Source organism: Prinia subflava, chromosome 1 (assembly GCF_021018805.1).
Source record: "Prinia subflava isolate CZ2003 ecotype Zambia chromosome 1, Cam_Psub_1.2, whole genome shotgun sequence".
Lineage (NCBI taxonomy): Eukaryota > Metazoa > Chordata > Aves > Passeriformes > Cisticolidae > Prinia > Prinia subflava.
In genome coordinates this window covers 106,319,535-106,335,010 of record NC_086247.1, presented here as the reverse complement: position 1 = coordinate 106,335,010, position 15,476 = coordinate 106,319,535, and the positions used below count along the sequence as shown (strand labels likewise).

Below are 15,476 nucleotides of genomic sequence, written 5' to 3'. Positions count from 1 at the left end.
AAAACATCAGATTAAACCTTTCTCTATAAAAAGACAAACTCAAGCTTCATTTCTCAAATATACTGTGAGCTGATAAATATAAAAGTGGCTAATTGACCCCCATGGTCAGTGCTTCTGATACAAGGTTTGTTTAACAATTCACCATTACATGACAAACATAATCACAATCACAGGCTAGAACTGCAAAAAGTTATGCATTTACAGAACTCTAAATACATGTTCAAGCCATTGGAGATCAAAAATGATAAACTAGATTCTCAAAATTTTACTTAGAGGATTCAGATGTATAACCAGAAATAGGTTAAAAAACACTTTATACTTCCTTGTCTGTTTAGATTACATATAAATAAAAAAGAACATGTTCCTCATATCTCTAGAAGCATTCAGAGAAAATACTATGATGACTATTACTGAACAGCTTTATGTATTAAAAAAAAATACCCATGACAAAAACAAATTATCAGGCCTCACAAACACCACATCAGAAAAACCCCCTTTACTCAGGGTTTAGGAAATATACCTCATAAGCAAGGAATTTTTTTGTAAGTGCCCAAGAAGTTGCTTTTAATAAACAGTAAGTGCTCAAATAAACAGTTCTGTTTGAAAACCATTAAATAAAAAATACTACACTAGTTCCTTCACAGTATTTCAGCACCTTTTTAAAGATGCTAAATATTTTCCCAGAATTTTAACATCTTTTAAAAATGATTGGTCATTTGAAAAAGGGTGTGCAGGATCTGATTGAAGGAATCCTACAGTTTTCACACACTAAAAGGTTGGACTTAGCTTGCTGCATTGCAGGACACAAGAGTCCTTTGAGATCAGCCTGACCCTGGGAGCAATTAGATCTCATTTATACACCTACCCACCATGCACTGGAATATGGTTATCACAAAAGAGACAGAAGCATTTCAATTGTCACATATCTTCAAATACAAAGAAACGTTGCATAAGAAACTTTTCATGCATCCCTTCAGAAATGCAAAAGGACAAAGGGGGAAAACAGGTCACGGAAAACTGCAAAACACACAATAGCCCAAAGAATTGGTAAGACAGATGATAGGAGAGGTTAAAATAAATAAGAAAGATGATATAAGAACAAAGATAATACGGGAGAAATTCAATCTGCACTCAAGTTACCTAGGAAACAGAGTGGCTGTGTGGTGAGTGGTTTATAGAGGAAAAAATAGCATTGTTTAGAAAAAAACAATCTTTCAGAGAATCTCACAAACTTAGCAAACAGACCTATGGAAACAAAGAAGCAGTTCAAATTCCCACCAGGCCTAACGACTGGCGTTTGCAAACTTTTAACTCAAAAAAATTCAAAATAGGCACATTGTAAATCTCTCAAGGCAAGCATTTATAATGGATTTAGCAGCACACCATAACTGCAGTTCTGCCCTTGCAGACTAACAATGGTTTTCAGATAAAGGTCCCTGTATAGGCACACAAAATAATCTAAATTCAAGATTAAAAAAGAGAAAGTATTTAACATTTATATTCATGGAGTTAGATTTCAAATCCTCATTTTAAAAAAGTCAGCTCAAAAATGTTGGTTTACTATTTCTAGATAAAATTACTTTTCTTTCCTCTCTCTTTTTAATCTTTAATAGTACTTACTCTGGGTACATGAGCAATAAATAATTTGAGGCTAATGACAACAAAACTCAAAAAGAGTGCATGTTATCCCTTTCATGCAATTTTCTATTACTTGGGCCATGCAACCCTAAAGGGTACAGTCAGACTACTGGCTGTCATGGTTATAAGCTGCATAAAAATTAAGGACTAGAAAAGCATTTTAAGTCCATGCAGCCTTCAAAACTGGTCAACACAACTCCTCTCAATTTTTCAAGGAAAAAAGTTTCCTCAAAAGGCTTGTAAAGTTCAGGACAAATTATTTTTCCCCCCTCCAAGACAGCCAGGAAGTAGCAGCTCAGGCCTCTCTGAAACTACAGGGACATGTCCTAGAAACTGCATAATCCATTTGTAGCTTCTCTTAATTTCTCTCAATCTTTCCCTCCTGTCCTAAATCCTCCACCTTTTCATATAGCTTTTTTTTTCTTTTTTTGAGTATGATTTTGGTTTTTTGGGGGAAGAGAAAAGATAGTTTCAGATTATCCTGTTGTAGAATAGAAAAAACAGAGGAGGTGGGGAGAATTCAGAATCTTGATGTTTTCACATAATGAGAAAAACACTTCTCACCCAGCACTAACAGCTAGGAAAGCATCTTTCCCATTTTGTAGGAGTGTATCATGCAGCCTGTTCTTCACATTATCTCTTCCAACTACTGTTACTCTCACACAGAATTTCAGAGGAAAATATAGAAACAAATTGCCTGTTAGCTTTTGAGGGCAAATGACGACCATTGTGTGGGTCATCAGTTTAAGAACCTCAGCTTGGAGGCCTTTAATCTATTTTAGGTACTGCTTTGACAACCACTTTGACAGTACCTTAAAAAGCAAAGAGACTAACATAGAGTGAGGACATGCAGAACTTCAGTTTTTACCTCTTTAAAGAATACAAATATTTGCTAGTATGACAAAACCCAATCCATTCCTCCTTCCAAGATACCTCTCTGATTCTGGGAAAAGTTAACACAAAATTTTTAAACATCAGGAAGTAGGAAAATAAGCCCTGGTTCAGGCATATATATCACTACTGGAGAATAGAGGGTAGACCAGCCCTCTACCTTAAAACAGGATGGCTGAGTCACTCATAACTGCGGGCCAGTGTCAGAGCGGTCCATAATTTGTTTGGTAAAAGGCAACATCTCAATATTTTAATGACTCCTCTCTTGGTTAACTGACCCTAAGGCAAATCCCCAAAGAAACAGAACAAGCAGATGATAGTCCTATGCAAAGCCCCACCTTCCTGACCACGGTTAGTAGCAGAAAGTGTTGTACAGCCAAGATTTGTCTTTTGTGCTGCTTGTAGGCCCTATTTCCGATTGCACAAGTGATCCTAAAGCCAGCCAGCCATCTCCACAGATCAGTCACAGTGCCAGCCTCTCTTCAGTGAGGTTGTATGGTACAACCGGTTGTGGATTTTGAGATGGGAGAATTCCATGAGTTGTCTTATGAGGTTATTTCATGTTGTGGTTACACCAAAACACGACAGTGCATTTGGACTACGTTGGTTCTTGATGAACCACAGATCCTGTTTTGATTTCAAGAGATCCCAAGTCTGGGCAGTACTGGAGTGGATATTTGTTATTAAGAAGTCCCAAAGATTCGAAGGAGCTGGTGCTGGGGCTGTCTGTTTCTTAAGAATTTCCATCAAGTGGGGTTTACTCCCCCAGAAGTGGCTTTCCCATGCACAAGGCTGTTTTGGTGATATACGCCAGGAGACTCTGGAATCACAAAGACCCTGACAAAGCCATGGTCTCAAACTGCTGCTTTGTTTGGGGTGTTTTTTATGTCTATAAAGCTCTGAATATTATGAACATTGAAAAATGTGATGAAGAAACCTCTTGTCTTTGCCCAGTTGGCTGCAGACAAGTGCTTTCTGTTGAGAAGCTACTGGGTGGCAGAGTTTGTCCATAAGAATGCTTCAAATCTGCAGAGGCTAGAACACCATCATGAAGAGATAAACCATTTTAATGGCACACTAACTACATTTGTCAGCAAGGAAATGGGATTGCTGCTGCCTTGGACATACATCTTCCAGGACTAATAATGGCTTTCAGCATGTGGCAGCAGTACTGCTCAACTCAGCAGGAAAACAAGCCATTACAGAGCAACCAGCAACTCAGCCATGCTTTTTAGGAGCTGGCAAGGAGACGGTGTAGGGGGAAAAAAATCCAACAACAAAGAAACCCCAGTAAAATCTCAACATTAGAGTTGCTACTTACTCAACATAAACCCAGAGATCAGGAAAGCTCTGACCTGAGCCACCCAGCAGAGCTCTCCATGATTCAAACCCCTGACCTTCCTCCTGGCTTCTTGGTTTTGAGTTCTGAGGCAGAAAAAGAGCAACTTGAGTGAGGCTGCAATGTCAGCAGGGAAGCAGGGATATCTTGTATGTGAAGACTGTTCCCAGCGGAAGTGAGACACAAAAAGCCCACCCAGTTGTGCCAGCAGTATCACCAAATGTCACTCAGAGTTATTGCTCCTGCCTCCATAACTCATAACCTTTGCTCCTGGAGGACTGTGGGATACATTGTGGATAAAGCTTAGAAGTACACACACTAGTTCACAATTATTTACTCATTGAGTTTTCACTTTGAAGGAAGAGAAGAAAAGAACACTGACTCACCGGTGATGTTGTTAATCGAAGGATGGCTCCATTTTTTATTTCGTTACGATTCTGAAAGAGAAAAGTCCAAAGGTTTTACTTAAGACTCACTCACATAAAAAGATGAAACATGCATTGAGCAGAATGTCATGCTAAATCTGCAACAGTGCTTTCTCCTGTCTGCATGCAAAAGCTTCCCCCTTTCAGATGTAAGCTAGCATCTATTTTCCTCACTGAGGCATATAACATTAGTTTCAACAAATAGGTTGAATTCACATGACACTTAACCAACCTTTCAAGAATGACTTCATGTTTTTCAAAGTTTAGCTTCCACTGGCAACTTCTAAATATTTTTTTCTAATATACTGTCCATGGTGTCTGGCTCTGGTATTGTACATACTTGAGGAGTTTGTAAGTTTGCTGAAACCTGTCATTAAGCATCTGCAGGATTTAGAATTCATCCCACTGGCTCTTTATTTTCTATAACAAGAACATGCTGACTTAAACCACTGGAACCTACCCACTGAGCTCTGCCACCACATCTTCTCATTCTCCCTCAAAGTTAAAAAAGCATCACTGTTAGCAGAGTAAAGTTCAAACATGCCAGATGTCCTTCTCCTTGCCCAGCTGTCAGAAAGAGAGGGCATTAAATGTTTTCTTTCGGCTAAGCTCACATAGCCGTGGCATCAGCTATGGTGTACACTTACAGCATCCTTACAACTTTGTGGACAAAGCCCATGTGCACCATCTCCCCCTGTGGTATGTGCAGGGCACCTTCCCCTCTCTATAGCTACCTCCTATTCACCACAGGGTAGGAGAATAAGGTACCTACAGCAATGAACACGCTGACAGGTACTGACTGCGTGCAGCACAATGCACAGTCACAATGCCAGTCATGGTTCAGCAGCTTGTTCATGAGCTGACACCCTAATCTGTCAGAGGAATTGGAGGAATCCCTAACAGTTTGAGAGAGAAGAGCTAATTTGGTACTGAAGACCACGTTACAGCCATTCTGCAGACTGGTGTTTAGCCAAGAAAAATATGAAGGTGTATTTCTCCTCAGACAGTTTTCCCCAGATTTATTTCATCCTTCTTGTTCACATCCTGATACATCTCAAATCCAAAATGCTAAAAACCAGATAAATCTTGCCTGAAACCAGGTCAAGCAGTCCCAAAATAAAACTCCAGTACATTGTCTCATTCTTGGTATCCAAGTCGTCTGTGGGATTGGTTCTAGCTACCTCAAAGATCATTCTCCACCCACAAAGACTTCTTCACTCTAACTGAAATAAATGAAGTGCCAGACAACACAGGGGGTACAAGAGAGAAGCTTTCTTACAGCATCTTTACATTTCTTACAGCATGCTACATATGCAGCGACTCTTCTCAGCCCCCAGCAGTCTCCTCCTGCCAGAACAGCCTCAGGGGGGCCAGCCAGGCCATACTCAAGAGAGGGCAAAGAAGGGTGAGCAGCTAAATACAGGGGGCCTTCCCACAGCACCAACAAAGCACCAGATTTTCTCCACTTGTAGTGAAACAGCACCAGACCCAGCTACATTCTGTCATGTCTAAGGAATCTGTGTGAAGTGGCCATAGTGCATTTGTGTGGTTTAATCTCAATCAGAGCTGAAACAAACTCACTTCACAAACAGTTGTGGTTGCTAAAATTGTTACCACCGCCTGGATTTGTGGAGCTGAATAAAAGTAATTGCTTTGGGACAGGCAATTAGCATAGGCTAAATCTACCTCCATCAGCAGCTTAGACTAAGCTACTGGACCTCAGCTGCATTAGGCCAGAGTGTTTGCGTGTACATATACACAAGGTTCCATCAGCTTTACTTGGAAGGCAGCAAATCCCTGCATGCAACAATGTGAAAACGAGGAAATCAACAAGATTTAAACAACTTGAACTGTACTAATCACATTCAGAAATTAAAGTTCACTGAGATCTTCATATAAACCTTGGCACTTAGAAGTAGACGCTTCTTAAACATAAATAGGAACACACAGAGAGGCTTATTTTTTTAAGCAGCAAAAATTTAGGCTTAAAGTTTCTCATGTTTCATGCTGCAATTAACATGAACTACCAAATCAGATGTGCAAATGAGTTTGTGGTTTGCAGTTTGTTTGTGACAAGTGAAATCACTTCATCTGGGCCACAAAAAGCATCTCTGCAAACACTCTTAATCCATGGCAAACAAGGTACTGGGCATAGCATGAGCACGGTGATCTCCAGAGACTTGAGGAGGAACAGAGGAAACACAGAGGAACACACAGAGTAATTAAAAGCATCACTAGACATTTTCTTTGCAGTCCTTCTGTTTAATCATGAAGATGAATCTAAAACACCAAAGCTTTCAGACACAAAGGTGTGATGCCTGTCAGAACCCACAACACACAAGCCCATGGACCTTTCCTCATGTCTGGCTTGGAGCAAGGTGTGTACGTCTGCCCTATACTGTAAATTCAATCATTGTATCACAACAGAAAGAGAGCTCATCTTCAACTCCTGGTTTAGAAAAAGGCTTAAGGAAAACTGCTCACGCCTTATCTCTGAAAGTATTCAAAGCATAAAGTCTCTAGCACAGCAAGCTAGCCAAAATTTGAAAAAAGTTAGCAGTTACCCAATTAAAAAAATACAGTTTTGTTTATCCATTCTAAATATTGGCCTAATCACCAGGAAACAGCATGTAAGAGTACAATTAAGCCAAGAGGCTTTCCTACATTAACTGCATGATGCAGTAGTCAGCATGCCAGTTAATTTTAATTGCAACATTTACACACAGTTAATCCTCTTAGTATTAAGGATAGCATCCTGTGGATTTCTTTTCCAGGATAACAGAACATCATTACAGCAGCCCAGCTTTGGCAGTCATACTCACAGGCATCACTGCTATTCAGGACAGAACCCACCCCCACCCATGGTAGACAAATTAAAAAAAAAGGATAAGAACAGGGCAAAACCAAACAAAAAAACCTCTTCCAAGATATTCATGACCTGTTTCTCAAGTGTACATGAAGTTGGTAGATATTGTTCATGGTGTTGATCTGTATTAGAAAAGCTTAATCCTGAGCAGTGAAAGAACTAGTGAAATGGTACTATCCAAAAATGTCCCTTAAAAACTCAGTAACAGCAAAATAGATCTGTTAAAAGTCATCAGGACAATGACAGCAGTTATATCAAGGATACAAATAACCTCCCTCTGCTATATTTTATCTAGCAAGATATATCACAAGATAATTTTTTTCTAATGGAGTAGGTAATATTTCCAAGATGATATTTCAATCAGACTAAATACTTTCATGAAGACACACAAAGAACATAACACAACAGGAAGTAGAGGATACCAGGAAAGTTCATCTTGCATTCAGATTTTAGGACCTTCTGCCTTCTAGCTTCACCAGCTGGAGCAACGTGAATCTAAATGACCATAAATGCTTCAGAAGGCAGGAGAAGCAAGGAAAGAGATGCAGTGGGGCAACCCTGTATGTCAGGGAGTTTTCCATTCTCAGAGAAGCAAAAAGAGGGTTCAGCAGAACTGCTGTCCTGGAATTCTGGAGGGGAGATTTGTGCCTGTTTAGGAGCCTGAAGCCATTGGGAGGCAGTCCTGAGGTCAAAGGAGCCCAGGAAGGCTGGACACCCTGCATGAAGGAAATCTTAAAAGTACAGAAGCAGGCCAATACAAGGCAAGCAGTGGGAAACACCAGCCTGGCTGGCACAAACCTTTGGCTGGAACTAAGGAAAGAGAGATTATGACCTTTGGAAGAAGGGGCAGCACACTCAGGAGGGCTGCTGGGGTGCTGTGAGGTTATGCAGAGAGAAAATTAGAAGGGCCAAAGCTCAACTAGAACTTAATCTGGGGAGCTAGAGGCCTGTCAGTCTGACGTCAGTACCAGGGAAAGTGATGGAACAGATTACCTTGAGTGATATCATGAGGCACATACAGGACAACCAGGTGATCCAGAGAAGCCAGAAGGGGTCTATGAAAGGCAAGTCCTGCTTGACTAACCTGGTCTCCTGTGCAAAAGTGACCTGCTCAGTGGATGAGGGAAAGGCTGTGGATGTTCACCTGGTCTTTAGTAAGGCCTTTGACACTGTCTCCCACAGCATTCTCCTGGAGAGACTGGCTGCTCATGGCTTGGACAGGTCCATTGCTTGCTGGGTGAAAGACTGGCTTGATTGCCAACCCCAAAGGGTGCTGACGAGGGGAGCAGCATCCAGCTGGTTCTATCTAGCATTTGGTCACCAGTGGTGGTTCCCAGAGCTCAGCAAGGTGGAGGTCATGCTCTTTTAAGTAACAATCAATAGGATGAGAGGAAATGGCCTCAGGTTGCAGCAGGGGTGGTTTAGATTGGATAGCAGGAAAAAATTCATCACAAGAAGGGTTGCCAAGCATTGGAACAGGCTGCCCAAGGAAGTGGTTGAGTCACTATCCCTGGAAGCATTTAAAAGATGTGGCACTTGGGGACATGGTTTAGTGGTGGACTTGGCAGTGCTAGGTTATTGGTTGGACTTGATTATCTTAGAAGGTCTTTTCCAACCTAAACAATTCTACATTTTTTCTGACTATCTGCCAGCAGATTCTGCTTAGTCTCAAAGCTCTGCTTTTCTGTGCCATAGACTACTTTGCCTAAAACATGTGCAGGAGACTAGCAGGCCTCAAGCATTAGCAGAGTCCACCAAACCATGCAGAGGGTTGAAGGTAAGCAAATTCATCTTTTAAAAAATCCTATCAAAATAGTGAAGCTGTTTATTCAGAGCTTTGCTGCAGTGACAGCAAATTTATCAGGTAAATTTATCAGGTAAAATAGGTTATTTTGCCACACATTGGTCTTATTGTTTTAATCATCTGTTATACCCAGCAAAATGCCTCAAGATTCCGCTCACTCTAACTGCTTGGAATGGAATGTTTTCTTAACATATTTCAGGAAGACCTAGAAGCATTGGTTCCCATGGTTATAGCCCACTAAGCCTGTTCTTCAACCCTGACCAAACAGCTTTCTTCAGACTTCTCTAACCACCCTAGACAGTGATGGCCAAGAAATCTGAAATTCTTCTTGTATTTATTACCTTTAGTAATAGATTCATCCCTATTTCCATACTGCTGTTATTTTGTTGCAACTTCCTCCAAATGGACACAACAGAAAATCTGAGTTGTGAAATGCACTTTAAGTTTATGACTCCATTACATTTCCACAAGGATGAGCCTATGCAAGTTGTAAATAAGGACAAAATGACACAAAATATTAGAGTTACAGAGTTCATTACTAAGTTAACAGCTCAGGAAAGATGCAAAGTTCTTGCTGGCAGATCTCCCTTAAAGCATGGATTCAGTGTGCTACAGGATACAGTAAAGACTGGGTGTCATCAGGGGTGACACCAGGAACAAGACAGAGGGAGTCACTTTGCCACAACACAGGAACTTCATGTACCCACATACAGGGCACTGAGTGCAGTTCTGATCTTCACATCGTAGGAAGGGCACAGCAGCTTCTGAGAAAATGCAGAGAAAGGCAACTGTCCAATGGGCTTCAGCAGTTACTTCAAAAGGCAGGGTCTCCTCTGTTTGGAGGGACCAAGGACACAGGAAAGAATGTAGTGAACGACCAGAATGCAGAACTGTTTTTATGAAACCCTGCAGTATGACAACTTAGGGCACATGATGAAATCAGCAGGGGGTCAGTTTAAAGCAGAGAATACACCTCTTCATGCAGAAGGCTGTAAACTCTTCAACTTGCTGTCAGAGGTTATGAAAGCAGGCCATATCAGCAGGTTCAAGAAGAGATGAAAGAATGGCATAGCCTTTATGCAGGATATTAAACAGACTGAGTGTAGGTGTAGCCTCCAACACCTGTAGTACAATAAATGGGAATACTGAGGAAGCATAAAGAGACTGAAAACCATCATATCACTACCCTGAACAACATTTGCTACTGCTAGAACTGCAGACAGACTATGAGATGAGATTTCATTTGGCTGACTTGGTAGGGAATTTCTTAATTTTATTTTTAGTCACCAAAATATTTAATAAGATGTAAGCTAAGTGATACAGGTAATTACCAACATTGTATTACGTGACATGACAGAACTGTACTGTTTTAGAAGAAATACTGATGCAAATAATCTTGTGATATCATTTCTTTTCTGGGAAGTTGTTGAAAGGAAAGGACAATTTCTTCTAGTTTTTCATGTTATAATTTGATTATAACGTTTTCCTTAAAAAATAAGTAGTTTGTCTGAAATTTCTAAAAAGAGGATGTTTTCTGCATGCTGTCTATCTGTCTCTATTCAAGGATTACAGAAGTGTGTAAGTAAACCAATTTAGACAAGTGGTGCAGCTGTACATTAGCCAGTGCAATTCTACAACCTGCAAAAGGCACAATATCCCTCCAGTGCATGGGCCCCCAACACTTCCCTGACATCGGATCTACCACCATGCAGCAGCACAGTCAGCCACCTGACCTTAAAAAGTTAACACTTCCTTTCCTTTTCATTCATAAAAAGGAGGAAAATAAAAATTATTCCAGAATCCAGAGTTTTCTTCTGTCAGATCTGTGACTTGAACAAACTCACCACCCAGCAGCAGTCACTAGGATGTTACTGAAGCAAAGAGACGGAAGAAACAGAGCAGAAAAAGAATGTTCAACTACCTATTTCTCCAGCAACCCACAGAAATACCAACTTGACTGCCACTTAAACCACATCCTAAGAAGACCAAACTTTGCATGATTTACCCATCTGCAAGTGGAGTGATCTACAAAGACAGCATTACCAGGCACCACTTGTTCTGCAGAGCAGCAGTGGTATTACACTTCGGGCAGACATCCTTCTGACACATTAAAAGAAGTTCCACACAAGATATTTTTAAGCTGGATCAGTTCCCCAATTCAAGCAACCACACAGACACACAGCACAGTTGTGCCAGCAACACGGAAGGGGTGGGCCGATGACAAGCAGCCCTATCGTCCTCTGATAAGTTTCAACAGAAGAGCTGCACCCTGAAAAATAAACATCAGGAAATGACTGACTTAGCTGTGCTCACACTGGTTTTAGTAAGATATGTAGAGAAATCAGAACAGGGCTGGTATGGATATAAAAAAACCCCAAAACAAAACCCAAGTAAGGATTATCAAATTGAAGTCAGCTCTTCAGCACAGGTTATCCACCACACTCACTCATAGCACCACTGAGGGTCAGCACAGGAGCAGTGGCTCCTTCAGCAGATGCTTAGAGAATAGCTGAATACTGAAGCCAAGACAATGGCTCACAGTGGCTCACAGTGTGGCTCACTTTTGCCAAATCAAAGCACAGTTGCACAGTTTGCTACTACAGAGTCTTGTTTTCAACATCTTGCTCTTCAACACCTTGCTCATTCCTATTACTGTTGCATGTGGTATAAGCAGTTGTATCAATCAACAAGGGAACTAAACCAGATGAAAACTTTATCAGTTTGGGGTTTGCTTGCTTTGCACAGTAGAAGACAGGAATAAGCAGTATAGTATAAGCAGGAAAAGTGGGCCAGCTCAATTTGCAAGCACCACATTTGGAAACACAGCAGCGAGACTTGTCTAAGGGAAAGCCTGCAGGTGTTTGTGCTTCTCTAGGACATACAGCCCACTCCTACGCCCTTCCTGTGCCCTTCCTCTCACCCACAGAAGGACTGTAGGTAAAACATCCCTTTTCTATTTTTGACTACAGTTGGAGCTTAACAAAATTTTGTTCTACGTCAGCTCAAGCCTGTTCCACAACTGAGGGACAGCTCACAGCTATTAAAGAAAGCAAAGATCCATTCTTCTTCCTACCTTTCCTTTACTTCTTTCTTGTCTACAGGCTATTCCTGGACATGATTCAAGAGTCCTGCCTCATCCCTACATCATATCAAGCAGCCTTTTTACTAAGCAAATGTAATGAATTTGAGTTTCTCCTTGCCATCACCTCCAAAAATTGTCCAAAAAAACCCCAAACAAACAAACAAACAAACAAAACCAGTGCTGACCTGTTATGTCTGTTCACTGCACTTTGGAAAACTACCCATCCAAATAGGTTGCTCTTTAAGTGTAAAGATAAATCAAAGAGTATTTTTCTGTTAGCCAAATCTTACGTAGAACTGTTTGCCATCAGCTGAACCCAAACAGTTCTACTGTGCCCCTGATATGCCATACCCATCTTCAATTACTTTAACCGAAAGCTGAACGTTTTCAGAGCTTTTCCTATGCAGTGATTAATTATGAGGCAAAATGACAAACTTAATTCAGGAAAATATCTCTACACATTTAAAAAAACCACCCCACTTGGTCCATCTCATCAGCTGTGATGTGGAACTAAGGAACTAAAACAGAAGATTATCATAACTAATATTTTAACAGAAAACAAGCAGAAGAATTAAGCTGTTTGTGCTGGGGCCAGAAAGTGTAACAGGTGGACAGGACATAATTCTTTTCTTTAGAAAATTTAGTATAGACCAAAAGTTCTACAAAAGGAGTCCTAAGAGAACCAAATGAAGCATAACCATTACCACCATTCTTGAAATCAGCCTGAATGAAGGAGGACTGAAAGTGATTTAGTATATGGATACTGAACTTTTACTTCTGTTCACTTGAAAAATATTCCAGTGTTCTCTAAGATTTTACTGGAGTCCACAGGGCAGTGTTACCAACATCCATCAAGCAGGCAGGAGCACGGCCACTCAGATGTGATGTGCTGCCCTTACTTTAGGGAATTTCTGCAGTGCTGTGCAGATGCACCAAAACAGGAAGAAATTTGTGAATATGCAGGAAATACCATGTCTTGTAAGTGGCAGAGAAAAGGGAAAGCTGGTAAAATCTGATCCAGGTAAAATCCACAATCTACCATTTATGTAGCACTATTAATAAATGTATTATCAGGAGTAATGCAAAACAGAAAATGAAACAGCTTTCTTAATACATTTCTCCAATTCCCATTCTCCATGCTACTTTTCATTCTCAGCTGCTTAAGAAGCACCAGGCCCTTCAATGATACAGAAACATTCATTATTAAGAATGTTTCCTTACAACTCACTGAAATTCAATTAATCCGTGAAAAAACTTGAATATGTAAAATGTAAAAACCCAGAAAGTCCCAACTGCACAAATGGCTCATTTCTTGTCCTTTTATTTGCATGCACTCCTGCACAGGGAGCCTGTAAATGCAGGTGGAATTTCACATGAATATACAATTACAGGTTGTGTTCAGCAAAAAATAGGTCACGAGCAAAATCCCCTTTGAAAAAGCACAAGCACCAGGGACTTCACTCAGGTTCCCAGCATTGAGAAGATGGGGGTTAAAAAGATGTCCCATCTTCAAACACTGCACAGAGTTGAGAAATTACAACAAAAGGAAGGTGGGGCAGTTCTTCTTGCAAAACAGAATTAAAATTCTCCCAAAACTAATGGAGTAAACTCAGTGTCTTCTCCCCTCCACTTCAACCAATAAGAATAAAAGCAAAATGTAGGAGATAGGAAAGAAGGAGAAAAATCCACAGGAAATCTTCTGATGCATCTGTTGTTAAAAAAAAAAAAAAAAAAAAAAACCACAAAAAAAATTGTGACAATAAAAATGGGTTGCATTCAACACACAGATGAAAAAAAAGTCCTTGTATTTAAAAGATAACAAAAAAAAGTCATCGTTGTCACCACTGTGTGCTCAGAGCTGGCTCACAAACTCCCCAGCACCAGCAGCCAACCCTTCATTTCTGAGAGCTGCTCAGGTGGAGGGTTAAAAGCGACCACATTCTGCCTCCAGCAGTGAATCCTGCTTGAACACCATCCTTCCCTTGGCAAATACAGGATCCACAAATGGATCTAGAGGTGGCCATGGTCTGCAAGGACAAGGGTGAGCAGCGACGAGGGACCAGCCATACCCACCAAGGTGTAGCATCAGCCACTCCCATGTCAGTGCCTGCATGGCTCGTACTGCCAGCAGAGGAGCACAGCTAACAATTATCTGAGCTCTGGTTTTCAGCCAGGGAACACACACAGCACACAGAATTATACAGCCATTTTCTACTCTTCATATAGCATTTTCTTTTCTAAACCTGAACTCCCCCAGGCTATAGAGTCCCTGAGTCATTGCACCTGATGTACACAAGCATCTAATTCAGGTACAGCCTGGATAGACTGAAGCAAAGGTGACTTGTTTATTCTTATCTTGTAGTATCTAGCATGATAAGATCCTGACTCAGAAGTCAGGCTTTTAGACATTTGACCTGTCAGAGAAATGCTCCTTCATGATAAGCAAAGCCTTTAAAAAACCACACACCTATTAACATAATTAAAAATCAAACACTTTGAGATCAGAACACCAGACAGATTTTAGCTCAGGCACTATGCCTGCTTGGTTTTCTTGTCTGTATACCCTCTTGTCTTATTTATCTCCTTTTTAGAAAAAGGCTTAAAGACATAATTATTAATTTCCACTGCAGTTTCAGGGGCACAGATATATCCCTACCATGACCCCAGAGGCAGCAGCCAAAACTGGATCTGCTGTGATAAGCCTGTCTCCAGAAGGAACCCTGGCTGAATCAAAATTTGTTAAAAGACCTCACTTATACTGCCTGAAGGAGTTATTGCTACTTCTGTGGGGCATTTTTCCAAATAATACAGCCAAACCATAAATAAATTAAGAGACAGAACTGCTTGGGTGTTGTTTTTATTTATGCATGGGATAATTGGGAAATATAGGTCCAGCTACAAAAGATAAAGAGTATGACAGCCAAAACACAGATGGGCTGTTTGCCACCAAAAACAAAACTACAGTTGTAAGCCATGTAACATTTGGGACATTTTCACTTCAAAGCTTCTTACTACTGTATACCAGAATTCACTAATTGCTTTTCTCTCTGGTAACTTTAACCACAGTGATATTTTAAAGAGGCATCCCTACCTGGAAGGCAGTCTCTGCAGAAACATGACCTATAGATAATGTTATCTGCATACATGCAGACATACAATTCACCTTTAAGAGAGAGCTACAAAAAATATTTCTTATGAGAAGCTGTCACTGTCACAACGAAAGCTCTGCTCATGTCCATTGGTAAAACTCAGATTAAAGCAACGTGGATTTTAACAACTAAATGTTGTAGCTTCCTGGAAGTGCATGTGTTTTTCCTCATGCCTGGCCATTTTCATGTTTTAATTCAGACAGCAACAATATCCTACTGAACACAAATGAGGGAAAGTATGTGGAAGGGGTGATGGCCTATATAAGCCTCTCTTCACAGCCA

The 15,476-nt window shown here is 40.6% G+C and overlaps 1 protein-coding gene across 5 annotated transcripts in view; it reads right to left on the bottom strand.

The window, feature by feature from the left end:
• ELMO1 (engulfment and cell motility 1) overlaps window positions 1-15,476 on the bottom strand; it is a 304,523-nt gene that overhangs the window by 223,361 nt on the left and 65,686 nt on the right. For all 5 annotated transcript variants that reach the window (XM_063406486.1, XM_063406504.1, XM_063406491.1 and 2 more), the window contains one exon: window positions 4,255-4,305. In XM_063406486.1, coding sequence (XP_063262556.1) covers window positions 4,255-4,305 — 51 coding nt within the window. The remainder of the gene's footprint in view (window positions 1-4,254; window positions 4,306-15,476) is intronic.